This window comes from Colletotrichum aenigma, assembly GCF_013390185.1.
Source record: "Colletotrichum aenigma strain Cg56 chromosome Unknown KSG_Cg56_contig02, whole genome shotgun sequence".
In the NCBI taxonomy this organism is placed as follows: Eukaryota; Fungi; Ascomycota; class Sordariomycetes; order Glomerellales; family Glomerellaceae; genus Colletotrichum; species Colletotrichum aenigma.
In genome coordinates, this window is record NW_023500908.1 from 7042828 (window position 1) to 7068209 (window position 25382).

At 51.0% G+C, this 25382-nt stretch overlaps 8 protein-coding genes across 8 annotated transcripts; 4 read left to right on the plus strand and 4 right to left on the minus strand.

Moving 5' to 3' along the window:
- Positions 1–2322: 2322 nt before the first annotated feature.
- Positions 2323–4570, plus strand: TRK2-0 (Low-affinity potassium transport protein; the record flags this gene model as incomplete). The annotated part of the gene is made up of 7 exons (XM_037319183.1): positions 2323–2359; positions 2474–2594; positions 2666–2802; positions 2872–3159; positions 3219–3263; positions 3317–3655; positions 3714–4570. The coding sequence occupies 7 exons, from the start codon at positions 2323–2325 to the stop codon at positions 4568–4570; spliced, it is 1824 nt and encodes a 607-aa protein (XP_037182438.1).
- Positions 4571–5259: 689 nt separating this feature from the next.
- Positions 5260–5835, minus strand: swnH1-1 (Dioxygenase swnH1; the record flags this gene model as incomplete). Its single annotated transcript, XM_037319184.1, has 2 exons — positions 5260–5400; positions 5467–5835. The coding sequence occupies 2 exons, from the start codon at positions 5833–5835 to the stop codon at positions 5260–5262; spliced, it is 510 nt and encodes a 169-aa protein (XP_037182435.1).
- A 5738-nt stretch (positions 5836–11573) lies between these two features.
- Positions 11574–16245, minus strand: RSB1-4 (Sphingoid long-chain base transporter RSB1; the record flags this gene model as incomplete). The annotated part of the gene is made up of 4 exons (XM_037319185.1): positions 11574–12240; positions 12295–12510; positions 13949–16034; positions 16122–16245. 4 exons carry the CDS (start codon positions 16243–16245, stop codon positions 11574–11576), a joined length of 3093 nt encoding a protein of 1030 aa, XP_037182434.1.
- A 268-nt stretch (positions 16246–16513) lies between these two features.
- prlL-17 (MFS transporter prlL) lies at positions 16514–18318 on the plus strand (the record flags this gene model as incomplete). The annotated part of the gene is made up of 4 exons (XM_037319186.1): positions 16514–16914; positions 16997–17328; positions 17395–17663; positions 17722–18318. The coding sequence occupies 4 exons, from the start codon at positions 16514–16516 to the stop codon at positions 18316–18318; spliced, it is 1599 nt and encodes a 532-aa protein (XP_037183438.1).
- Positions 18319–18858: 540 nt separating this feature from the next.
- On the minus strand, positions 18859–19778 carry CGCA056_v003931 (putative 4-hydroxy-2-oxoglutarate aldolase; the record flags this gene model as incomplete). The annotated part of the gene is made up of 5 exons (XM_037319187.1): positions 18859–18915; positions 18999–19299; positions 19371–19483; positions 19535–19637; positions 19699–19778. 5 exons carry the CDS (start codon positions 19776–19778, stop codon positions 18859–18861), a joined length of 654 nt encoding a protein of 217 aa, XP_037183439.1.
- A 1039-nt stretch (positions 19779–20817) lies between these two features.
- On the minus strand, positions 20818–21350 carry CGCA056_v003932 (uncharacterized protein; the record flags this gene model as incomplete). Its single annotated transcript, XM_037319188.1, has 2 exons — positions 20818–20872; positions 20923–21350. The coding sequence occupies 2 exons, from the start codon at positions 21348–21350 to the stop codon at positions 20818–20820; spliced, it is 483 nt and encodes a 160-aa protein (XP_037183436.1).
- A 299-nt stretch (positions 21351–21649) lies between these two features.
- On the plus strand, positions 21650–22828 carry tfdA-1 (Alpha-ketoglutarate-dependent 2,4-dichlorophenoxyacetate dioxygenase; the record flags this gene model as incomplete). The annotated part of the gene is made up of 5 exons (XM_037319189.1): positions 21650–21871; positions 21941–22113; positions 22174–22252; positions 22315–22701; positions 22769–22828. The coding sequence occupies 5 exons, from the start codon at positions 21650–21652 to the stop codon at positions 22826–22828; spliced, it is 921 nt and encodes a 306-aa protein (XP_037183437.1).
- An 840-nt stretch (positions 22829–23668) lies between these two features.
- apdD (FAD-dependent monooxygenase apdD) lies at positions 23669–25330 on the plus strand (the record flags this gene model as incomplete). Its single annotated transcript, XM_037319190.1, has 1 exon — positions 23669–25330. One exon carries the CDS (start codon positions 23669–23671, stop codon positions 25328–25330), a length of 1662 nt encoding a protein of 553 aa, XP_037183442.1.
- Positions 25331–25382: the final 52 nt, after the last annotated feature.

Consider the following 25382-nt stretch of genomic DNA (forward strand, 5'->3'; position numbering starts at 1 on the left):
ATTATCGGCAATATCCATCTCCAACAACCTTAGTTGCTCCTCTTCGTCTTCATCGAGAACCGGAACGATGATACCCCGCGGAACGAGGTCCATTTCATCCCACACACTGTCGTTTCCGTTGACCACAACTGTATCTCTTCCGTCGCAAAGTATCTGCTTTCCCGAGTTGTTGGAATTCTCCAATACTTGGCATGTAACCCATGCCTTTCGATGCTCAAGCCATGGAGCCGTGTATAGCGGCCCATCATGCGATCTCTCCCAGTCTCCAGCAAAGAGCTTCAGCTCAATCAACTCCTCGCCCACTTTTTGTCTGCGCAAAAGTTCGAAAATTTCCATCCCAGTCGTTTGGTTTAGCAATGGACGGGCCATGTTATCTAAGTCTTCACCTTCATCGCTCAACCATGTACTTCTTCTAGGCCACGCCGAGCTTTCGTGTTGTCTTCGCTGCTCACTGGCAAGCTCCAAGTATATTGTGAGTCGCTTTAACCGAGGGTAGTGCGCGGCCACTGATTGCAGCTGTTCCACTGGCCAAGTGCCATTTCGGTTGAGGTCGATGGTCAATTCTTGTAGATTTGGCGCCAAATCACCCAGGGAGGCAAGCTCCTCTGCCGTGAGAACCTCCCGTTGATGGTAGGAGCTCTCGGGCTCTCTTAGTTCGAGACGAGCAAGCGAACGAGCATGGTGCCCCACTACGTCAAGCACAAAATGGCTCTGCCTACATCCGCAGCCAGAAATCCAAGAAAGATGCTCCAACGAATCGCGTGGTAGCCCAAGAACGAATTCTCGGACATGGTGAACTCCCCGAATCGTCAAGGACGTCAAGGACTTGAGGAGTGGGGGGAGCCGAATGGCAACGACAGACTGCCCCCTGATGTCTCTCAGCGCAAGCTCTCGGATATGGGAGAAGTCCATTGCGTCTATCCACTGATCGAGGTTTGTCTTATGCTTCTGGTCATCGGGAAGGTCGCGCCATTTATAATACCTAGTCGCCAAGTCGGACATGTACCACCAGAAGTAGTTGCCAATGCCATCCGGAGCCCAGCTGTGGGGGTAAGAGGGAAATAGCTTGCTAGGTGGCTGAACCCTATTCCGCTCCTGGTAGCCAAAGTCGTAGCCGTCAAGTCGGAGAGACTCGAGTTTGAACGAATAACGAGAGCCGGCAGGGAAGTCAAATGGGAAGTTGTACCTGTGAGGATGGCTAGAACAACCAAGCAGAGTGACTCGAAGTTTGATGCTCTTAAGAGTGGTGCTTTTGGAAAGAAAGTCGTGGACTTGTTGCATTGTGCGAAGAGGAGACCGCCGCGGTGGGAATTCCTCACGCGTCGTTTCCAGACCGCCTGGAATCGTGGTATCAATTTCTAACACCTCATCTTGGGGCATCGTTGAAGCCATCGCTGAGATTGAAACGCAGGAAAAGATGCCGCAAAATACTTCAATGAGCGTGACGTTCTGGCGCATGCGGCATGGCCTTATGCAATCAGATAATTATGAGCTTTCTCAAGATAGATTGCAGGCTGAAGCTGTAAATCACTGCCTAGTGTAGCTGACGAGTTTTGCTTCAGAGTTTCGAGCAAAACGAGAGTAAAGTATGCCTGTTGCAAGATGTTTGCTACATTCTACGTCATTTCTAGGCACCAACGACGGTTGGCCCAATGCGATTGGCCCCTTGGCAACAAGCCTTAGCAGCTCAAGAGCCTTGTTAATAACACCGATGATGAGATATTGGCGACTGGTAAGAAGATGGTATTATCTAGGCGGATTTTGCATCAAATCAGCTACGCTATTGACAAAATCGTGTTGATTATGTCACAAACAAGATGCATCTCAACGAATAGCCATGCCTGCCATCTTAAGGGTAGTGCAGCCCAATCGGAGATCATTCCGACGAGGCGAAGGAACGGAGAAGACGGAGAAGACACCGCTGAACTCTGATATAAGAATATCTGCCAAGCCCTTGGCGCGGCAGTCCATATTGAACACTGATTGGATGTGATTCTGAAGCAGGCCAACAATTGGATGATGGATCGCCGTTTATATGGATCACTGAGGTCTTGGCGTGCTCGTCGATTTTACCTGGAAATACGTATACTTTGTGCCGCATCCCTTTCTTGGCTGAACAGGCAGAGAGGCCGCCTTGCCACGCCTCAGGCCGAGAAGGCAGTAATAGTGGGTGCATGTGCCCTGAAATAAACAACACCCCCCTACTGCGCTTCGATTTCCTGCAACCTCAACACCACACAACCTCTCATCGACCACGCTCCCATCAGTGCAACTTGAAGTCATATCCAGCCCCCGTGCATTATACTACCGCCTCACCAAACCATGTGGAAGCCGAAGCTGAATTTTATATCCCTCCACTGTAAGTTATACCCCTAGCTGGCATAATTATGCGCCTTGTCACCGCCCACATTTTCCCTCGTTGAATATGATGTCCATGACCACTCAGCTAATGGCCCATGTTTATTATCTCCAGACACCTGGATTCTATTTTGCAGCCTGCTTTCATTTCCTGTGCTGTATCCCGCGGGAAATTTAGCGGCGATAGATGTCTTTTTCTTTGGTGCCAGTGGTTCGACCGAATCGGGTCTCAACACGTAAGTCATCAAGTTACTTGATTGCTGTGTCTTTTTCCTTCGCATACCTCATACTGACCATGACATAATAGAATCGACGTCAAGGACTTGAAGACTTACCAGCAAGTGTTCATCTATGTGATCCCCATGATCACTAATCTCATGTTCATCAACATTGTGGTTGTCGTGGCGCGTCTCTACTGGTTCCAGCAGCGACTGAGGAATATTGGTAAGAACTGAATGCGTCTTCTCTCAACGCAGCATTCCCAGCTTGGAAATGCTGACGCCGCACTCACAGCCAATGAGCGAACCCTAAGCCGGTCTGCCGAAGATCTAGAAGCGGGTCCTCCCGACCAGCAAGCCGAAGTGAGAGGTCGCGAAAGCGCCTTAGATAAGACACATGCCCAGCACAATGCTGTTCAAACTGGCCCTTCGGAATCGAAGGAAAATGAAGTCGTGGATAAGGAGTTTGCGTCTGGTCCTAGAGCAACCACCATTACCTTTGAGGATAATCTCCCCAACCGCGGCCAATCCAGTCCCGAAAACGCAGTCCTCCACGTGCCAGGACCTCGAGACCGTGATGATGGTAGGTAATCAGTCAGTTTCACCTTTCGTGGGAAGCGGGCTAAGATCTTTTGCGCACAGGTCAGTCGATGATTGAAATTCGCCAAGATAGAGAGAGCATTGATGGTATGTCATGGGTTCTGTCAAGGTCATTCAAAGCCACTGACCCGCCGTTTCAGACATTGATGCCATCCGTCCCGTTGAACCAGTCGCAAGTGGCTTGTCTCGGCGAAGACCTCACAACATGGAAGGTCCTGCAATGCGCGCCGCTCGCTCAATGGAGAAAGTAGCGTCGTCTGTTCTGGTGCTCGGTCACTCAAAGTCTCTCGACCGTGAATCGAGACGTTCTGACTTGTCCACGCGACCCCGGCCACCACGCACAGCAGATCTCCCCTACTTGTCTCGCCAGGTCACTGTCGGCCGCAATTCCCAGTTCTTCCACCTCACAGAGCGAGATCGTGAGCTACTTGGCGGCATCGAGTATAGAAGCTTGAAGCTCCTTCTGAAGATTGTTTTTAGTATACGCCTGCATAACCCCCCCCATGATCTAAACAGATTTGGCTGATTTAGCGGTAGGTTACTTTATCGGGCTTCACGTTTTTGGAGTCATCTGTCTCTTGCCTTGGATTCTACATGCTCCCCAAAAGTACCAATCATGGCTTTTGGAGAATGGACAAGGTCAAGTATGGTGGGCCTTTTACTCTGCCCAGACTATGGTTGATAATCTCGGGTTCACCCTGACCCCAGACTCGATGTCGACGTTCAAAGACGCCACCTGGCCAATGCTCGCCATGACCTTCCTTGCTTTTGCGGGAAATACGATATATCCAGTGCTCTTGCGACTAGTAATCTGGGTCATGTCAAGGGTCGTGAACAAGAAGTCGGCCACGAAAGAACACCTTGAGTTTCTGCTCGACCACCCCCGCAGATGCTACACTTTACTCTTTCCGAGCCGACCCACCTGGATCCTGTTCGGCATTGTCTTCTTGCTCAACTTCATTGACGTTTTGTTGATCATCGTTCTGGATTTGGACAACCCTGCCGTCAATGATTTGGCAATGGGGCCTAGAATCCTATCAGCTTTATTCCAAGCTGCGTCATCACGCCACACTGGCACTTCGACACTGAACCTATCCCTGGTCAACCCCGCCGTGCAGTTCAGCTTGTTGTGCATGATGTACATCGCGATCTTCCCAATAGCGATTAGCATTCGGGCATCAAACACCTATGAGGAACGAGCCCTTGGCGTCTACGAGGCCGACAGCCATCTGGATGAAAATAACGGGGCTTCGTATGTTATGACCCATGTTCGAAACCAATTGAGCTTTGATCTCTGGTACATCTTTCTTGGTACATTTTGCATCTGTATCGCAGAATCCCAGAGAATCATGGATCTCAATGAACCAGTGCGTACCAAATTCACCCCTATCTAAGCCAGTGCTAAGACTTGATTTTGCAGGCATTCTCAGTATTCCCGGTCTTTTTCGAAGTAGTCAGCGCATAGCAAGTAACCCACCCCTCTCTGAATGCTTTGTATCGCTCACTTTACCCGTAGTGGCAACGTTGGGTTGTCCCTTGGGCACCCTTCGGTCATGACATCGCTTTCTGGCGAGTTCACTACTTTCAGCAAGCTGGTCGTTTGTGCCATGATGATCCGCGGTCGACACCGGGGACTGCCATATGCCTTAGACAAGGCCATCATGCTTCCAAACGAAGGCAGCCCCCGACAAGAACATGGGTTTGGACCTGTTGAAAGCAAAGCTCGCGCAAATACGGCAACAATTAACGAGACTCTAGCCGAAGCTGCTCCAGCAAAGCGGCACCTGCAGTAATGCATGCCATCAAGGGTTGGACTTGCTCTTGAGGAAGCATTTGCATCCTTCTGAAACATTCGTCTCATGGAGCCAGGATCGAGGCATCGTAGCAGATAGAAAGTTGATAATACAAGAGTAGTCTGAAGTCCTATGAGCACCCTCAATGATCTTGTGTGTTGGCCTCCGCGCTAAGTGCCCTACGGTATTGCGCATAATGGATAAGGTCTGTGACACGAGTTGCTTGGCAGCCTGAGAAGGATCTTTCTGTAGGCAATGATTCGGTCAGACAGCGCAAGAAGAGTCGATGATCACTGTTTAAGTAGAAACTCCGGGGATTTCAAATCAAGCCAGCCAAGGTTGGGGTCCGACTGTTTCCAACCCAGACGATCCTGTGCAAGTTTCGAGTATGTCTTGACCTCTTCAATCGGATAGCTGAGAAATGGAATTTCCTTCATACAATTTATTAGCTCGGCAAGTCCTTCATAAACAACTAGTGAGTTGAGGAGCTGGCCTACCTCTTGACGATGAACGCCACTGCACATGAACATGATGTGTACGGTGCGACATCCACTTGACAAAGAATACTCCCCAGCCCCATGATAAAGACTGCCCAGCATGATGAATGCCTCTCCAACTCCCAGTTCGGCATTCTCAACTCCCTTCGTCCCGTCTGGCCCAAAATCTGGCTTCTCATCGCCCCAAAGGTGAGAGCCAGGAACGATGCGGGTTGCACCATTCGCCTCAGCTGTGTCGCACCCGGGAACAAAAAGACCCAAGAGCATGTCTCGACCTTTGGAATACTCATCCGCTTTGACATGTTTGGCATGGTGATTTTTATCATCACGATGAAGCTTTTGCGCTTTGCATCCAGGTTGCGAAGACATGGTGATAGATATCGAAAGAAGAGGATCGGATCGCTGCACCTTTGGCTCATCGCCATACCAAATTTCAGTTTCAAGGCCGATGAAGTGATCGGCAAGGCTCTGTCGAACATGATTTCGTAAGCAACGAAAGTCACGATGATGTATAAGATAATAGTTCTCAACATACCTGAAAAAGGGCATCAGAGAAGAACTCTTCTCGCACTGTCTGGCTTCGACCTATCAGCCTGGTGCATGTAGCAGTTCCTCCATTCAAAGCGCCAACTGTGCTTCCCGATTGAGCGAGGGAGGCATCGAGATGCGACTGAACTTCTGCATTCGCTGCCTTAATCGACGACAAGTTGGCAAAGTCTTTGACGACGACACACCCATCGCGTTCAATGGCACCGATGAAAGATTGCAAGCTGGCGTCTCGGGAAAGTCGCTGCACCATTTTGATGTTTTGCAATAGTAATTAGGAGCTGAACCTGGTGAGTTGATTGTTCAGCTGGAGTTGGGCTGTATGGTTGGAGAAGAAAAACGGTTTGGAAAGGTCACTTTTGACTGGCGAAACTGACATTATATGGGTCAAATTGTTCCTGCCGTGGCCTTCCACACACGGAACAGGCAGGTTTGAGAGGCCGAAACGGGTCTGATTAGCAGGTACAAAAGTACTCTAAGATTATGACTTGACCAGGGTCGCCGGAGATAAGTTGAGGACTACCTATCTATCTTGCATATGTAGGCGCGACAGCGTATTGGTCCCTGAGATATTCATCCGACTGTGAGCCAGCGGAATACTAAAATGCGTGCGGTCGTCCAGACCAGAGCACTTCAACCCGACATCATACGCAGGCAGGCGCCTGACCTCTCATGCCAAGCTGTGGATCGGCTAAAATGCCGAATTTCATCATTGACGAGAGCTGACTGGATTAGCTAAGCTTTGCAGACGGACTTAAAACCGGATCCTGGATTCAGGCGATCTCTCAGCTGATTACAAACTGCGAGAAGCAAAGGCGGGAAAAAATGGCCGAACCATCTCCATCCTCGAATGGCGATGCGACTGGGGTTGAGCAGATGGCAAATGACCTCTTCAAAATTTCGTTAACGGAGCAAAACAAGGCAAATTTGTTTGTAGATGCTTTGGATCGACTGGCCTGTACTCACGAAGAGGCCGAGATTACCCTGCGCAACCTCCAAGCTTGGGCACCCAACGTTGCCGAGTCATTCTCGCAGCGAACTTCAAGCACCATAATTCAAACGCCCTTCCGAGTAATCTGCTCAAAGCAGCCGGTTGAGAACCCAATTGGAACCGCGACGGAACCCACTCCTCAGGGCACGCATCCGTTCGACGCTGGCTTTGTCCTCAGACATTACCTCGCCATCAGCTACAGCTGGCATAACTCAGAATGGCCCGCCACACCCCATTCGGCGCCCGCTCCTGGCAGTATTTGGCCCATTGGCAAGCGTTTCGCAGAAGCCATCGTATCTGAGCGTGGGCATATGCGAGAAGGTATATGGATGGATCAGATCTGCATCGACCAAGAAAACAACAGCGAGAAGCAGCTTGCCATCGCGTGTATGGATGTTGTCTACAGGACATGCAGAAAGCTAGTGGTTCTTCTTGAAGATGTTGAACTTACAGAGGATGAAGCTGAACTGTGCCGAAAGTATGAAGCCTTCGCCTATAAACTTGATCACCGGCCGCAGGACACCATGGAAGCCACTCTGCTTATATCGTTGCATGATAAAGTTGCGGCGGCTCGATGGTGGCAGCGATCTTGGTGCTTTCACGAATTCGTTGTTGGTGAGCCATGGAGCGACAAGAGGCACCAAAATGTCCACAATACTGTGTTTGTGATTGGTCTCGGCGAGACAAGAACTCTGAGGGTGGACTGGTCGACTTTGCATTCCATCTTAGCAACAGTCACCCTTCAACTAGGCCATCGAAACGAACACAGTCAGTACCTGAACCCGATTCTTGCCGGCTTTTCAAATCGGACTTCTCCCCTTATGGAGAGCCGCCACCCTCGAGCCGGTGCCCTGATTTCTAGCTTCATGGCCCGGTTCAACGCCGTGTGTCAGACAGCGTGCACAATGCCTGGCGACAGACTTTCCGTATGCATCAACCTGATTGGAATCGGCCTGGCATATTTTCGGCAGCATGAGCCCACTGAGGACGAGGTGTACCACCTTGCTGTACTGCTATCACTGGCGGCAGGAGAAAAGGTCGTTTTGTCGTTCGTTAATTCAGAGCCGCTCAAAGTTTCAGGGAAACTGTCATGGATGAATAGATCCATCGCGGCAGCTGATACGACACTGGACAAGTTTGCTCTTGGAAATATCAAAGGCATTCACAATGTTTCTGCAGACCGGTTGGAACTTGACATGATGTTTTTTACTGGCTCATTTACAGGGTGCAGCGAAGAACAAATGAACGCAACGTACAGAATCTTCCCGGGCGCTATCAAGAGCACTCTGCCCCCCCTCAAAACAGAAGCCATTCGAATGCCAGCATTCCGTACCGACGAGGAAATGGAAGTGCCACGTCGTCAGTTTTTAGCTTCAATATTGGCGGGCGGGACTGGCCTTGCAAAACGTATCTGGTCCCAACTCCAAGGCGAAGTGATTCGTTGGAAATACAACACCGGGATCTTTGCGGATTTCGAGATTAACGACGACCTCCGAATGCCGTCTGAAGAGCTCCGACGGGATCTCCAAGAGAGATCGAGAGATGAAGAGGACGCGTACTCCATCGAAGAGGCTCTCGGTCTCGTAACATGGATCACCGACCCGCGGTCGATCTACTGGATGTCTGCTCCTATAGCCCGAATCAAATCTACAATGGAGGGAGACGTTGCAATTCTCAGTCAATTCTTGTTGACGCAAAACTTCAGTGCAGTCAGCTCTGAAAGTCAGATGCAAGTTGCCGTTCCAACCGACCTGGTAGATGGGGATTGCGGATGGACCAGGGCATGGATTCTGATGCCATCGACCAGCGGGAATCAGAATCAGGAATGGAAGGTGGTGGCTAAAGCACTTTTGCTGGGCGAAACCGACCTCGGCAAAGAGGCAAGAAGGAAGGCAGTTGGAGGCACCGGCCTAGCCGTCTCAAGTAGACCAGGACAAGTTGTGTTGGGATAATAGCAATGCATTGGATACTTGTATGGCAGCTGTGATACAACGATAATAAACAAAGCGCCCGCCGCGGCCTCTCCATGGGTGCAGATTGTAATCTACGATTTTCTCTACAACCAATCAGTGAGAGGATGCATTATGTTTAGATCCTTGATGGTGAAAGGTAGTGTATGGTCAAATTGAGGCCGCAATAATGTCGCCCAAGTTGCAGAGTACCCAACCGCACCTCGTTTCCAGAGCCATGGAGTTGGAATGTTCTTTTGAAGATACAGAATGATCTACTCCATATCTAGTACTTTACTATGGAATAACTCTGATTGAAGAACATTTTAGTCGCTTGCCCGCAGCTCTGGAAAATGGACCAAAAGGGCTGGAGGTGACGGCGTAGCGTTGGGAACGCTTCACAACGATTTAACAATAAGTCATTAGCTTAATCTCTCTTGCAGGTGAAACAATGCTCGAGCACAGACCATATACCAACGGACTCGCTAGTAATAAGCATGTTCCCGTTGAGTTATGGTCAGCTTGCCGCAAGACAAAATACATGAACCAAGCCACGAATCCTACGACCGACGGACTTTAATGTGGATACGGGGCGCAGTGGAATGGAACAGACTAAGAAAAAACGGCGGACATAGAGACACGTCATCCCCATCAGCTGCTGACAGTGTGACAGTCTCCTTTGAAATTTCTCTCTGGCACTGAGCTTGTCGCTGCCTTCGATTTAAGCGACCCGCGCTATCTCATCACATTCTCGAAGGTGTACTTTTGACCTTGTGCTGTTTTGTTTGCCACATGTCATTCGCCATAATCTTTGGAGATCAAGGGCTTGGGGCATAATCGTGTACTATGATCCCCGAGAAGCGAATCCGCAAAAGCACGTCCAAAGTCCGAACTGGATGCAGCACCTGCAAAGCCCGCCGAGTCAAATGCGATGAAGGAAAACCAATTTGTCGACGTTGTGCTATTGGAAATCGGAAAGGCGACTACAGAACAACACGTGCGGCACCGCCACGCCGTAACGTCATCACGGTCTATCTGCCCACTACGAAAAGTCAACCAGTATTCGTCGCAAGCAACAGGGGCCTCGATTTCTTCTCACAGAATCTTGCCTCAACTTTAGATGGACAATTCGATTCCGAGTTCTGGAGCAAGCTTGTCTTGCAACTATCGCATTCCGAACCTTCAATTCGACACGCGGTATCCGCCATCAGTCTCATCTATCGTGACGTCGAATCATCTTTGCAGCATCCGGCAGGCTTTGTCAATGCCAACCCCGAGGCTCGGAAAGAATGGAGTTTCGCAATTAAGTCTTTGTCAGCGCGGATTGAGACTCAACCCAACTCTATCTTGGTTCCTTTGGTTTGCTGTCTTCTATTCACGTGCATTGAGTTTCTCAGGGGCAATGCCGAATCTTCCATGATTCACATTGATAGTGGTTTCAGCATTCTGGCGCCTCTCCGCCCCAACGGTGAAGGATCCCAAGACTCCACCTCAGAGCTTTTGGCTCAGGATCTCGACGACATCGAAGATTATATTGTTCCAATGTTCTCGCGTCTTAGCGTACTGTGTTGTCTTGCTGGGAGGGTAACCCCAGCGATATACGCACATTCGGATGAAGGAGACTCTCCTCATAAAGATCTTGATAGTGCCAGACGGCGACTGTTCGATATATCAGACACCTGCATCCGTTTCATTCGCGCAAGCGGTCCCAAAGCGGATGCATTTCAGATTGGTATCGAGGAGCTTATTGAACAGGCGAAACTTCAAACAAGGCTAGACGCGTGGCACCAGCGACTAGAGGACATGCTGCAGCGCATCCAGACTATCGGTAACCCCATCAATCAGGACGCAGTCAACATACTCTTAGTAAACTACAAGGCCATTTACATCTGGACGCGAGTCTGCACCACATCTCAAGAAACGGCCACGGATACTTATCAAGCCGACTTCGAAGAACTTATACATTATGCGGAACAAGTCATCAAGCCAAAGGAGGAAATGGGAACATCGCAACTCCTATCTTTCGACGTGTAACTGTTGGGGCCCCTCTTCTACGCTGCGCTGAAATGCCGTCATGCCGCAGTCCGAAGACGAGCTTTGGAATTGTTGAGGCTAGCACCTCCACGAGAAGGCTTATGGAACGCCCATCACGCATACCTCACAGCCAAACGAGTGATCGAGCTGGAAGAAGAACATCTAGACCGACATGGTTTGCCAGACGAGACTTCCAGACTCCATGGCTTGCCACTTCCTGATGACGAGTCGCGGATCTACAACGTATGCGAACTGCCTTTTGACTTTCGGAAGTTCGATCAAAGCATCGTGCCTAGCCCGACTTATCCAGGCACGCTTGAAGCAATGTTCCAGACTAAGCCGTGGGGCCTGCTAGGGAGGTTTCAGACAATCACGGAATACATCAAGCTATAAACCAGGGAATACATGTCAGCCATTGTCGGGGTCAAGGCAAAGACGAGTAATTGACCAATCACTTCTTAAGTTCCATTGCTAAAACTCCTCTCTAAATACACTCTAGTCTATCGATCGACAAAGGCCTAAAGAAAATGACAAGGAAATCTAGACCTAGACTCCACTATCGCACATTCGCTTACAGCTAAACGATATCAAGCGGGATGATTCTGTATGTCTTCCATGGACGAGCCGCTCGCGGTAAAAGCAGCATCTCTGGACTGCTTGATCGACCAGGTTGCACTGTTCCACTTGCCACCAAACGCAATACCCGGGCTCAAAATCGTCATTGCAAGAACTGCCAGGATGATCATCGGTCCCTCCAAGATCATAAACGACACTTCGTCGTTGGCAATGGGTCCGTCAAAGCCTTGCTGGAGTTCCGCAACACGATATACCGAGCGGATAAAAACGAGGACAACAGCCACGCCCAGTGCGTATTGGAACCAGACGAACTTCTTGGTGCGCCTCAAGTCAATGAAGCGTGCATCCTTAACTTCCTCGCCTGTCTTGCGGAGCCGGATCACGAATTCAAGCCACAGCAGCATGAAGGTGAGCAACGAGACGACTTGAAATACAACTCCCGCGACCATGATGGCCCTGCCTGTCTCACTCCCAGAGTGATCGTCAGCCGTGGCTGCAATTCCACCACCGGCACCTTGTAGAACGAGCGAAATAAAGTCGCTAGTCATGAATGTTATTGCGTAGGTGCGCGGGCTGAAGCGGGAAATCTGCTGGCCGTGGACGATGATTATGCGGGAGAGGCAGAGGTAGAGGGCGCCAGCAAGGAAAGCGGGAGCGATTGTCAGAGGGACTAGATAGCTATAGAGACTGTCAGCAACGCTGTTCGTAGGGTCAGGGGAAAGCAAAGCTTACATGATAAAATTGTTGAAATCGAACGGGTTATCGTGAAGCATGATTCTGCCTGCGTAACCGACAACCTCAAGAATAAGGCCGCAGACCATGCCGACCATGAACCCCCAAGTCATGTATCGAATGCCAAGCCCGATCTGAGCAACAAGGAGCAGACCAAAGATGGCGGCATAGACGGCATTGCCAGCAAGTGTTGGAAGGTATTCAACTTGAGCGCAGCTGAGGGGACATGTTTCCACAGTGCAGTTGGCATTGCTTAGAAGAGGGCAAGTGTTTGAAATCTTGGCTGCGAGTTTAACAATCTCCAGGGAAAACAAGAAGGGTAAAAGGAAGGCCAGTCGTAGGTGTGTTGGATTGCACAAGTGGTGCGAGGTCCGAATCGATCATTACAGAGCGCCCTTGCTGTATAAATACATTGACATTCTTCTCACTCTCTGTAGCATCACCATTGAATCCGAGAATTCCATTCCCTCACTGTCACTGACCTCGTTCTGAACAAGGTTAGACACGTACGAGATCCTTCTGCAGCACGTGCCGCGAGGCTCAATTTCGACTCCCGCGTTCCATGATTCGCTCCGTCGCAACCGCCCTTTCAGATGCGAGATTGCGAAGCAACGAAGCCACGAGGCTTAGGAGCCCGAGAGTAAGCAGGCAGGCAGGTAAGCGTTGAGCCCTTCCGCCATCGCTGCGCTGTCTACCTAGGACTGGCCAAGCTACTTCGAGCAACAACACATGATTGGCTCACTGCCGAGATCTCGTACCTACCTAACCAGAAACAATCTAGTAGGTGCCTCACCAAAGATAGTCTTGTAAGTGTCTAACTCAAAAGGGAAATGTGACTTTGACAGGCATTCCGGAGAGTTGATGGATGAGCTGGGGTTTCACAGATGATAGGTTGACTTGCCCGCTACTCAGTGCACATGGCGGTGGCGGTGTAACGGATATGGGGTGACTCGGGCGACGGTCGGCAGGGTAATTGACGTGGATGTCTCGGTGTCAGCTAGCAGGTTATGTGTAGAGATATGAAACACTCCAACAAACATCAATCGCGGCATCAATCGCTAAAAAGATCTTGAAAACGCATAATATTACCCGAGAACGAGAATGAAGTTTAGTTCCATTGGAAACAGAAATGGAACGGAGTCGCCAGACAATCGTTAAGCAAAGGGACCGCGCCTGAACCAGGTTCAAGATGGACAAAACCATGAAGCCCTGGCAGATGAGACAAATCGGTGATGAGCGAAGGATCGATGACATAGGGCTATGTACTTCGGGTCATAGAACGAACCTACCGTCAGTAGTCCCTTTTCTGTGCGCTGACGCGTCATTCGCAAGATAAAAAGAAAAAGACCCCGAACCATCCGGATGCAGTTTCCGGGCACCAAACACAACGAGCTGAAATGCCTGGTACTTCAAGTTGCTTTTTGGCCTCTAATTTGATGTTTTTGCTAGTAAACACACGCTCTGAGATGGACCAGGCATCGGCTTCTCAACTATTTTGGAAAGCTTTCATTCCATCATTCTACCCTGGAAGGAAGCAACCAAAATCGGCGCGAATCATTGAGCAAGCATAGTGTACGATGCATTGCTCACTGTTGAAAACTCTGCAATTACTTCGTAGGCTACACAATTCATTGGCCGGAATCAGCCAGCGTACCAGCCCAAATCCATGCCATTCACCATTGAATCGAAGAGGGCCTCCACCCCCCGATCCGAATACGACGCCATGGCTGGCATCTCGGATGGAGTTCCGTCATCCGTGTCCAAATCTCCCAGAACGACGGCAAAAACACCAGAGAGGAGCAATTTCTGATCCAAGGCAAGATGTGCCAGGAGGTTTGTACTTGCGACGTCAAATATCTGCATCGCCAATGATACCAACCGGAAGAGAAGCGAAGAGGGCGCTTGTCGCCGAGGAAAAGTTACCACGTCCGCGGTGGAGTAGCATAAGGCCAAGATCTTCAAGTTTCCATCGATGATTCCATTCTTGTAGCATAAGACGAGGAACATAGTCGCGAAGCTGTAGGAGATCCACGTTGAGTCCACCGAGTATTTGATGCGGTTGATTGCCTCAATGTCGGGAGTGTATCTGCCCCTAGGCAATGAATCGATACTTTTATAATGTCCCCAAGACCGGTGTCTGGATTGCTCTGCGAGTGCGAAAATAGTCAAGGCCGCCGTGTGCAGACTGACCTCCAGCGCCTGGAGCACGTAGATGGATATCTGGCCCTGGCCTCCCGACGGCCGAAGGAGTGGCGATAGACATGCGCTGTTGATAGAAAGACGATAGGATCGCAGAGTCGTAAACGGCATCTGGTAGTGCTCGATTTGGTCGCCGATGATGGGATTCCAGTCTGTCTCCCACATGTCTAACTCCAAATTGACCTGTCGCAAGCAGTCGGCATCTAGTGAGCGGGCATTGGGGCTTCCGCTTCTTCGTGCGGCTCGTTTAAGAATAGACACAAGTTCGCATGTCGCTGAACTCCTCGTGTCGTCGGGATGAACAGCGTTGTCGTTTGACCTAAAGCGGCCAGCAGCGGCCACCACCGGATCCGGGTTTAACGTCGCCGGGAGGCCGCTTGAAAGCGTCAAGGCGGCATCGCAGGTAAGCAGATTTATCCACACACGTAGTCGACCGACATCTTCCAGTGTCGGGAGTTCGTTGTTGTCTGATTTGAAAGGGAGCACTGCGTCTTGGTGTAACCCGAGGAAAAGGGCATACCGAATGGCCAGACCCAGCATGCTCCATGCTGAGATGGCGTTGTACCTGATAGATCTACTGGAATTGCCAATATTGTCGACGGGCATCCATTGTATATATAGCAGTATTGCACGAATATGATCCAGATTTACATCGGCTAAGTTTGGTTTCAAGAGAAGACGGCTTAGGGAGTGGTCCAAGAGTGAGATGAGAGCCATGTAACGACGTTGCGTCTCGGTTGTAGACGTACTGGTGAAGCGGTATCCGATACAACAGACAGATATGAATAGCGCAGGGCAGGACCGCCGGATGATGGCCGCAGAGGTCTGGGTTTGTGGGCAGAGCACCGGTGCCCATCTGTGACAGTGATCGAAGAAGGTATCGAAGGTTGCTTGGGCTTGCTCCATCGTCATGACGCCACAGATTATCGGATCCAAGGCCTCGTTCTCCACGGTCATGTCGTGGATGTCGTGGCGCAAGTGGCGGAGCATGGACATGGGAGTGCTGAAGTCCACAGAGCCGTCAGCACCGCTTCGGCGCCCGGGACTAGGATTTTGGAATATCGCAGGCCCGTTGGCGCATATCTCATCATTGCGGATCTTTGCTCGCTTGGAAACGGGGGATGTCGCTGTCACGCTAGCCCCATCGTGCCATCTCCTCGTGCCCTGCGGCGATGGGCCTGGCGGGTTTGCGACGTGCAGATCATCGAGACTGGAATCTGGGGTCCTGTTCACTTGAGAGACGACAGCGACGGCAGCACTGAGGTTGCTCACGGTAGCCTCCAGCTGGCTGATGCGGCTGGCCTGCTCATTAACCTGCTTTAGAAGCCGATCAACTTTGCGGGCGCTTCGGCTAGCGGCATCCAAGTCGTTGAAACCCTGCTCATTGGTCGCGGCGGTGAAGGAGCACTGAACACCCGAGTGGGCGCATCTCCGGCAGGGTTGCCGGGCTTGGTCCTCTGGTGCCGATGCCGAGGCGCCGGCGCTACTGCCACCGCCAGGCCCCGAGCACTTCTGCTTGCGACCGCGGCATTGGGCACAAGCTGCGGCAGATAGGATGGTCAGCGGATCATACAGCAAAATATGAACAAGTAGGGAATACGAAAAAGATAGCAGCATGCTGTACGTACCTTTCGAGGTCCGATAAATCTTTGCCGAGGGTGGTCCGCCGGCGCCCCAGTCGGTGTCGGCCACAATCGCCTCATCGACCGCGAGCTCGTCGTTAAAACCGGCACGTAACCGACTGTGATCCATGATTTCCTGGCCGCTTTCACTACCCACGACCCGGCTGCCGGGGGTGTCTTATTTCTCGAGAAGGATGCCATGAACAGCGCTAATGGTATCTAGGTTCTTATCGCTGGTGATCGGGCCGGTGCCGAAAAAGCCGACGTTGATAACGGCGATAGCGACGCAATGTTCGTACCGCAGCCCGAAGTACTTGAACCACGGGGCCGGTTCACGACAACCTAGACTAACACCGGCGTTCCAAGCCCTCATCGAGGGACAACAACCAGCTTTCACCATGCCACCAGCTTCCATCTCGTCCGGCGAGGCGCCCAAAAATGCGTTTAAAAGCCCAATGGACGACAGCAAGAATGTCGAAATGCAGGTGGGCACCACCATTGAGGTTCAAGCCCCCTTTATGACCGACGCTGTGCACGCCGCCGAGTATGTCGAGTATCTGCGCCTCAAAGACCACTTTACGGCCGATCCCAAGGCGCATCGGAGTTTGATCCTGCGCCTCGATGCCCGCATCCTGCCCTTCCTATTCATGTACTACCTGCTGAACTCGATTGATCGGTCCAATGCTGGCAATGTCAAGATCTACACCTTCATGGAAGACACCAACATGACCAATACCCAATTCAACCTGGCCTTGACATGGTTCATCATCATGTATGCCATGTTTGAAGCTCCATCCAAGTGAGTCATCTTCCTACCCTACTAATGGTGTCTCGTTTTGTGGTCTCCCTCCAGCGTTGCTGACCTTTGCAATGAACGATAGTATGATGCTGCGCCGCATTGGTCCCCGGATCTGGCTGTCATCGCTCGTCATCTGCTGGGGGTGCGTTACTATTGGCGGTGCCTGGGTCAAGAGCTACCACGACTTTGTCATCTGCCGTGTGTTGCTCGGCTTGTTCGAGGCCGGAATGTATCAAGGTTGCTTCTACACAATCAGTTGCTGGTATTTGCCCAACGAGCTGCAGTCTCGTTGTGCGTGGTGGTACTCGGCAACTCTGCTATCCGGTGCTTTCGGTGGCCTACTAGCATACGCTGTTGGCCCACTTCAGGATCATCACGGCTTGAGACAGTGGCAGTGGCTTTTCATCGTTGAGGGTATGGATTACCATTGCCAGCTGGCCATTTGGATGGGAATTCATTGCTGACCGAATCTGTCTCTAGGTTGCATCACCGTCATTATCGGTAGCCTCGGTCTGCTACTATGCGTAGACTTCCCAGAGAGATGGAGCTCCCGATGGTTTAGCGCAGATGAGATGAAGTACCTCAAGTTGCGTGTCAAGTATCGCGATGGTCCCGTGCCTCCCGACTTGACATTCCGCTGGAGCGTCTTCTTTGAGGCCGTCAAGGATTGGAAGACCTACCTTGTCGCTTCTCTTCTGGCCTTTGGTGGCTCCGTGCCAACATACTCTGTCAACTACACTCTGGCAACGGTATGCACCCCGAAAACGCCATTGAAGGAAGTTCTACGCTAACATTCTCTTGTGATAGATGGTGAAGAGTCTCGGATACTCCGCCATCCAGGCCCAAGCTATGACCTCCCCGCCCTACGTCTTCGCCTTCTTCTGCGTTGTCGCCATTGCTTTCTATTCCGATCGGTATCAATGCAGGGCCCGGTCTTTGATCATCAGCTACACGGTGGGCACGATCGGCATCATCATCTTATGGCCCTCTTTGCACTATTCAAACCTTTCCGGGCTGAGCTACTTTGCTCTGTTCCTTGTCATCGCTGGCTACAACATGCAGGGCCCGGCAGTCGGCTCCTGGCTCGGCACCAATGTGCGCAACCCGGCCAAGCGTGCCGCGGCCATGGGCTGGATGTCAACCTGGGGCCAGCTTGCTGGCGGTTGTATTGGTGTCAACATCTTTGTCAGCCATGAGGCCCCTACATACCGCTCCGGCTTCATCACCATCATTGTACTCGTCGCTATAGGTGGTTATGGTGCCTGCATCACCAACTGGTACCTACTTCGCCGCGCCAACCTTCAGAAAGACCGCATACCCCCAGAGGAGCTAGAGGGCAAATACACAGAAAAGCAACTGGCTGAAATGGGCGAGTACTCGCCGTACTTCAGATACGTTTTGTAAGGTGGATTGACTGGCTGATTCCTGGACCCAAATCAGAGAAGAAGGCGGGCCTAGACGAGAAGACATGGCAGCTATCAAAACACTACATCTTGATTTTCAATTCATAAGCAAGGGAGTACATACTTACTCTTAGTATGAATTTCTTCTATCATAACCCCCTTATTCAAAGTGAAGCTACCACAAAGTCCATCTCTTTTTAACAACTTCCCCAATGTACAATAGCACGCAAGAGCACGGAGAGCCTGGACCGAGGGCAAACATGAAGCCTTATGTAATTGAGACTTAATCGTCAAAAAAGAAAGCTTCAAGTCACTGAGTTGCTTTGCAAAATTCTATCACATGTCCTGTGAAAATTTAGGTTCCCTGACTTCGGCTGAGACTCAAGAGACTTTGGAACTGTTACGTTGTGTTCCTAAGCTTTTGTGCTGTAATATTCCATCTCTACATCTGAAAACTACGCCGTTTCAGAGTATTCTGCCTCCAGCTCGATCATTTCTTTGAATTGCGACATTAATTGTTCCCCCTCCGCTTCTCCCAATCTTAGCAGTGGGCGTCTGGGATCCATTCCATATCCGTGGAGTTTGTGCAAGACATACTCTGCGTGAGCATAGTGTTAGCCAAAGTTACATCATCCCCATCATTCCGATAAATGCAAACAACTACTTACTCATACCCCTTACACCTGCAGGCACAGCCGCCACGTCGGCATTGGATAGGATGGACTGGATTCCCTCTGCTTCCCGCTTCTCGTCTTCTGTAAGGTCGGGCTTATTGAGAAGTGCCCACAGCCTCATGGAGGCAGCAGGAGCGAAGTTGGGGATGCCGCTGACGGTTCCATGGCCGCCGCACTTCATCCATGGCGTCAAATCGGAGATGAGCCCGTCCAAAAGCAGGAAGGGATACGGCCGGCATGAATTGACTGACGGCTCGCTATTGATGAAGGATGATAGGCGAATCAGTTTTGCGACGCTGCCACCACAACTATCCCAAAAGGTCAGTCTACCAGAGGTCACGAGAGAACACAAACATGTCACATCATATTTTTCACTTACGTGAGTTTGACGCCGCATAAGTTAGGCGCTTGACGTATCACCGCCTCGATGATCGCCGATGACATGTCCAAACCTGCCGAGTTTGCCGGAAAATTGTACAGGAACAGGGGAATCTGGGGATTTGAGCTATATCCATTTATTATGATTGAGGCGGAGTCACTGACCGGTGACCACTTGCATATATCAACGTAATACTGAATGATTTGTTCTTGGTCGGTGCTCAGGCTAGCAGCGTAGTAGGCTGGGAGAATGACCAGCCCTGCATCTCTGTGGGTTGCAAACTCAGCCATGGACTAAGGTGCAAAGTAAATTGTTGCTGAAGACTTACGCTCCGGCATTGGCGGCTGCATTTGCGAGTCTGATAGTCTCTCTGGTGCTAGAACCACCCACACCTGCCACAATAGGCATGTCCGTCATGCCAGCATCGTCAAGTGTGCGTCTGATGAAGTCAATGAGAGAAACGCGTTCCTCTGGTGACTATGATCATGATGTTTAAGGCAAGGTCCTGCACATGGAAATGGTTCAGATTGGATTTACATACCAAATGTACCGCTTCACCCAACGATCCCGCGCACACGGGGTCTAGATAATCAGTGGCGGTGTTTCACGGGGTAATCAATGTTCTGCAGGAAATTTGGGCCACTCACTGATTCCCCTTTTGGCGAGGTCTTGCACAATGACTTATTAATATGAATCACGTTAGGTTAGGAGAGGGAACAATAGCTAACTGAGTAAATGTTTCTTGTACGACTCGTAGTCGATTTCTTGGTCGTCGGTAAAAAAGGTTGGTAAGGGTCCGTAAGCCCCTGGCTTCAATGTCAGACCCATCGCGGTGGTTTGTATGTAGGACGAGGAAGCAATGCTTGTAATCTTGTATCTCGAAAAGTAGATACTGAATATGATAGATGGACTTGGTCATCAAACCGAGTTCAGCTGGGCTGTCTGGAAGATAATGAGGTACAGCTACATGGAGGAGGTGGGTCGGTCGGTATGAACCCGAGCGGCCCGCTGGCCGATACAACCCAGAGGTCTTATCATTCACGTCACATCTTTCACTTCGGCATATGTGGGGCTGGGTCGGAGAATACCTGAATAACCTCCACTTTGAAGATAACAACTACCAATGAAATACTCTGTATTGGAACTAGCAGGGATGTCTAACCTGGGTAGGTAGGTAGTTGTGATTGGGATTTCATCCTGGTCCTCAGTCCACTCCCGCCCATTTCGCTCAAACAATGTGTACGTATGATTAATTGATTGCGATCCCATTGGATATCAGGACGCGTGCGGATGCAAACCTTTCATTATTGATCTTTTTGTGTTCGTCTGATGCAATTGAGCTTCGTGCAGCCAGTTTCAGCAGCATCTATGCATACTTTGGAAACCCCACATCCACCGGGTGTGACAACACAGGGACTTCTCTGTCGTGGGTAGCACATTGAAGCGTTCACAACTTAGAAGCCTTTTTAATTGTCTGGCTGTTCCGCCTGAATGCGCTGATCCTAGCGAACATTAGCTCCCAAGGTCTCACGGAGACGAATATTAAACGAACCTCTCATCATCTGCCAGCTCGAACAAGATATCTTGTGCTCCTTTCCAAAGGACCAGCTCGCCTAACGCTCTGAGGTTCTCGGCACCCTCAGTGATGGTCAGGAAATGATTTGCAGAAAGGGAGCCCATCTTGCTCGCAAACGATACGCCGCCGTAGCAGAAGAGCAATTCCGTTTCAGAGTAGCCTCCGGGGTAGAAGAGAATTTGTCCTGCTCCAGGGTGGCTAGTGTGGTTTTCGAATCCCAGGCCGAAGTCCTGTTCACCCAGCGGCACCCAAACCGCTTCGCCGCTCCAACGTACGTGAATGAGTTGTTGCCGATATGGTAGTAGATTGCGAAACACCACCACCGTCTTGGGAGCCGCCGACTCAAAGGCCGCCAAGAACTGGTACGGTCCAGCCGTGATGAGAATCGTATCTTGAGACGTCATTGTAGGAGGGTGGTTTGTCAAGCTGCTGCGCTGTTCATGGACGGAAATGAGGCAAGGCAGGTTCGGGAGGCCTGAAGATCAGTCGCCGCAGCATACGGATTTTGTGTGTTTCTGTCTGAGGAAGGGCAAAAGCCTATCGGCTCGGTCGGCCAGCAGAGGATCGGTCCGGTCGGCAATGAAGCCGCTGGGTGGGGTCCGGATTGTGGTGATATATTCACCGGAGTTCTGTTGCTGATACTCGATCCATCTGATAATTCCACGTCGCGAGATACGCATTATTGAGCTAATCAAGTTCCACCATGTCCGCTGTTGCGATGATCCAAAGTCTTCCGCGGAGGTACGGAAACACGTTTCCGCCTAATGAGCAGCAAAGGGTCGGGGATCGCGGCGGGAACCACCAGCAGATTCACGAGGGGCACATCATCATCACTCCGGTCCTGCGAGACGAGCAGTCATCCTTCGGCGCTCGAATCGACGGAATTGACTGGTCATCCCCGCTTCCCGCCGATGATATTGAAAAAGTGAGCACACACGATTGAGTTTTGGCTAGTAACGCAACTAGGCTTTTCTAATAAGCTGAATGTGAATAGCTCAAGAAGATTCAAGACAAATACGGCGTCTTGATTTTCCGCAAAACTGGCCTGGACAACAAGGGACACATAGAATTCGCCCAGAAACTAGGCCAGGAGCTTGAGATCAACCCTTTCTTCTATGGTATTGAGAACGACCGCATAGGTGATCCGCTACTGTGGGACGTTAGCAAGTATGCAAGGCTTCGTACCTGATTTGGGAATTTACACGACACTGATTGGCTTACTTGCAGTATCAACCTCGACGGCACCACTGTACAGCCCAACCAGAGACGATGGGATCACAGCTTAGGCAATGCTTTGTGGCATACGGTTAGTTCCAACATCATAACATGAGATCGTGTTATGGTAAGTAGTACTCACACAACGCACAGGACTCTTCTTTCCACCAACAGAGATCAAAGTACTCACTGTTACTATCCCATGGCAATCCCGTCAAAGGCGGCTTGTGGACTCATTTCGCTGATACGGCACGAGCTTATGCTGATCTGCCCCGATCCAAGAAGGATGAGTTGGAGGATCTAATTGTCGAGCATGACCTGTGGCACTCCCGCCGGTTGGCCTCCCCACAGGCTTTTGCACAACCTCTGGACAACGAGCGAGCGGCCGAGAAGTCGGCATACCACCGTCTTGTCCAAATTGGGCCGGACGGGAAAAAGACACTCTATCTGGCCGCGCACGCCAAGCTGGTACTGGGGCGCAGCTTTGAGCAGAGCCAGAAGCTGATTTGGGAGCTCATTGATCACTGTACACAGCCAAAGGTAAGCCTGAAGAACGCCCATAAAACTGTTCTGGGGGCCTATGCGTAAGGCCGCTGACCTGTACTAGTATGTCTTTAGCATGGAGTGGCTAGATGGTGGTGATATGGTGTGGTGGGATAATCGGTGAGCATTTTATTCATTTCTTTTCCCTCACTAATCTGAGTTCCTGCTTTCAACTCTACAAATAATCTATGCCATGCGATGTACTGAGATGTGCCAACCGGTAGGAAATCCATGCATCGCGCGAACCCCTACAACATCGACATGACTGCTCGTGATGTGCGACGAGCTACCGTGATCGATGACGGGCCTCTGGCATTTGGAGTAGATGAGAAGCAGGTATTGGATCACGGGAGAACGAAATAGTATGTTAGCGATGAGCAGTGCTTTCATATCGGTCAGACTTTCATGGGCGGAAAGGTCGAAGGAAGTCTGCTAGGGCTACAAATGGCCGCACCTTTAGTGTAAGCGCTGTATGGAAACCTCTTCTTCCCGTGGAACTTCCCACAAAAGATGTGAACGACTCATCGGGAGCAATGCGCAAGTCTTTAAACACCTAGTGTAGAGTCGGACTCGACTCTCGTAAGCCAGAGTTCGTCCGTGCGTGCAGTGGTGAAGAAAATCGATCAACGGGGGCCCGACTGGCAGGATTTGGAGTAGTATCCGGGCAGATAAAAGAAATCGTGTCTGTGGAGTAGGAAGAACTTTGTCATGCGGCTGGTCCCGTGCGGTTCGTTCTTTGGCGATATTTGCATGAAGCAAGGCTTACCTCAGATAAACCTAATTGAAACAACGAAGGTGGGGGAAAGTGATAATGTCGCCGCTCGCCGCGCCATTTCTCCCACTCTTCATCTATTTCCCAACAACAGCAAGCCATCATCACCACCTGAACAATCTCTACCCTACGATACCCTAAGTAGATTGCCACTTATACGTGAACCCAAGCCGCAATCAACCACCAAAGACCATGCAGAAAATCGAAAAGACTCGTGTCGTCATCGCAGGTGGAGGTCCGGTTGGCTTGTTCACGGCCTATCTCTTTGCCCGCCAGAAGATCGAGTCCATCGTCTTGGAGAGGCGCCTAGGCGTTTCCAACCACCCCAAAGCACATACGATCAATCCCATGACGCTAGAAATATTCCGACAGGCAGGCTTAGATGTTACTTATATCCGAAAACATGCAGCAAAAGCCGAAGATGCCGGACTGGTGCGTCTTGTTTATGGCCTGGCCGATGCCGAGATTGGCTGCTTCCCCTACGAACGCCAAGATGACAAGGTACGCACTCTGACACCCGAGCCTTTGGTGAATTGGCCGCAGCCAGAGCTAGAACGCCTCCTCGAGAAGGCGGTAGTGGAGACCGGCCTCGTTCAAGTCAGGAGGGGCTGGCAGGTCGATGCAGTCGACATTACGGGTGTGGAGGGGACTGGCTGCGTTGTTTCGTGCAGTTCCAAGGGACAGGATCGCGACATGAAAACACTTAGCATCGAGGCCGATTTCGTCATTGGTGCCGATGGCGCCAATTCGACCGTGCGGGATAAGACGGCCGGCATTGAGTTTGAATCCTTGGGAACAGGCCACGCTTACCAGTCAATTGTCTGTAAAGGCAGCCTGCGCTCTGCGCTTCCGCCGGGTCGCGAGGCCATGCTCTACTTTTGCTTCCACCCCGAGCATCCCAGCGAGTTCATCGCACACAAAGTCGATTCCTCCTTCGTCCACGTCGTTCCTGTCATGGACCCCGCGTCAACTGGTGGACAACCCAAGGCACCACCAATTGAGGCCTGCCTTCCAGGTCTGCAGTACTCGGAGGTCCTTCGTACCATTTGGGAGACTGCTCCTCGGGTGGCATCCTCGTACAGTGACGCAACGCTCCGTGTGTTTCTTTTGGGAGATGCCGCCCACAGCTTGCCGCCTCAGGGTGGTCTCGGTCTCAACACAGGCATCGCCGATGCACACAACCTGGTGTGGAAACTTGCTGCCATAATCCAGGGGAAAGGCACCCCGAACCTTCTCACCAGCTTCACCCGTGAGCGTCGACCCGTTGCACTGGCAAATATCGAGTACTCCAAGGCTAGCGAGGCCGCCTTCTACTCCGTCAGCACCACACTGGTTGGCCTTGCCCTCCAGCACAAAGAAGCGAGGGTGCAGGCGCCAGATCTCACCATGGATGGATTCCTCCAACGGCCCGCCGTTTCTGCTACGGCAGTTGAGGCGGTCAAAGAGGCGAGCAGACATTTCGACTCTCTAGCACTCCAGCTCGGATTCATCTACGACGATCCGTCTCGAACGCTGTCTCTTCTTGAAAACCCAACGTTATACGTGCCACGAGCGTGTCCTGGAGCAAGGCTGCCGCACGGGACCATCAACGATGGGTTATCCCTTTTGGACCTTGTGCCCTATAATCGATTCAGCGTGCTGCACTTCGCGAATCCGGCGTTCGCATCCTGCCACTGGGCAATTGATGTGGCAAGCCTTGGTCTGCCCGAAAGTTGGTTTGAAGTGGTCCCGGAAATCAAAGAGGGTAAGGGGATTATTATCAGGCCGGACAACCATGTTCTACTGCATGTGGACAACCTGATTCAGGCGGACAATGCGGTCAAGAAGTATTTGGATAAAGGCAAGTGCGTGTGAGCAATAGTACAGTGTCAAGAGATACAAGATTGAAAATATTTCCTGACCTCAT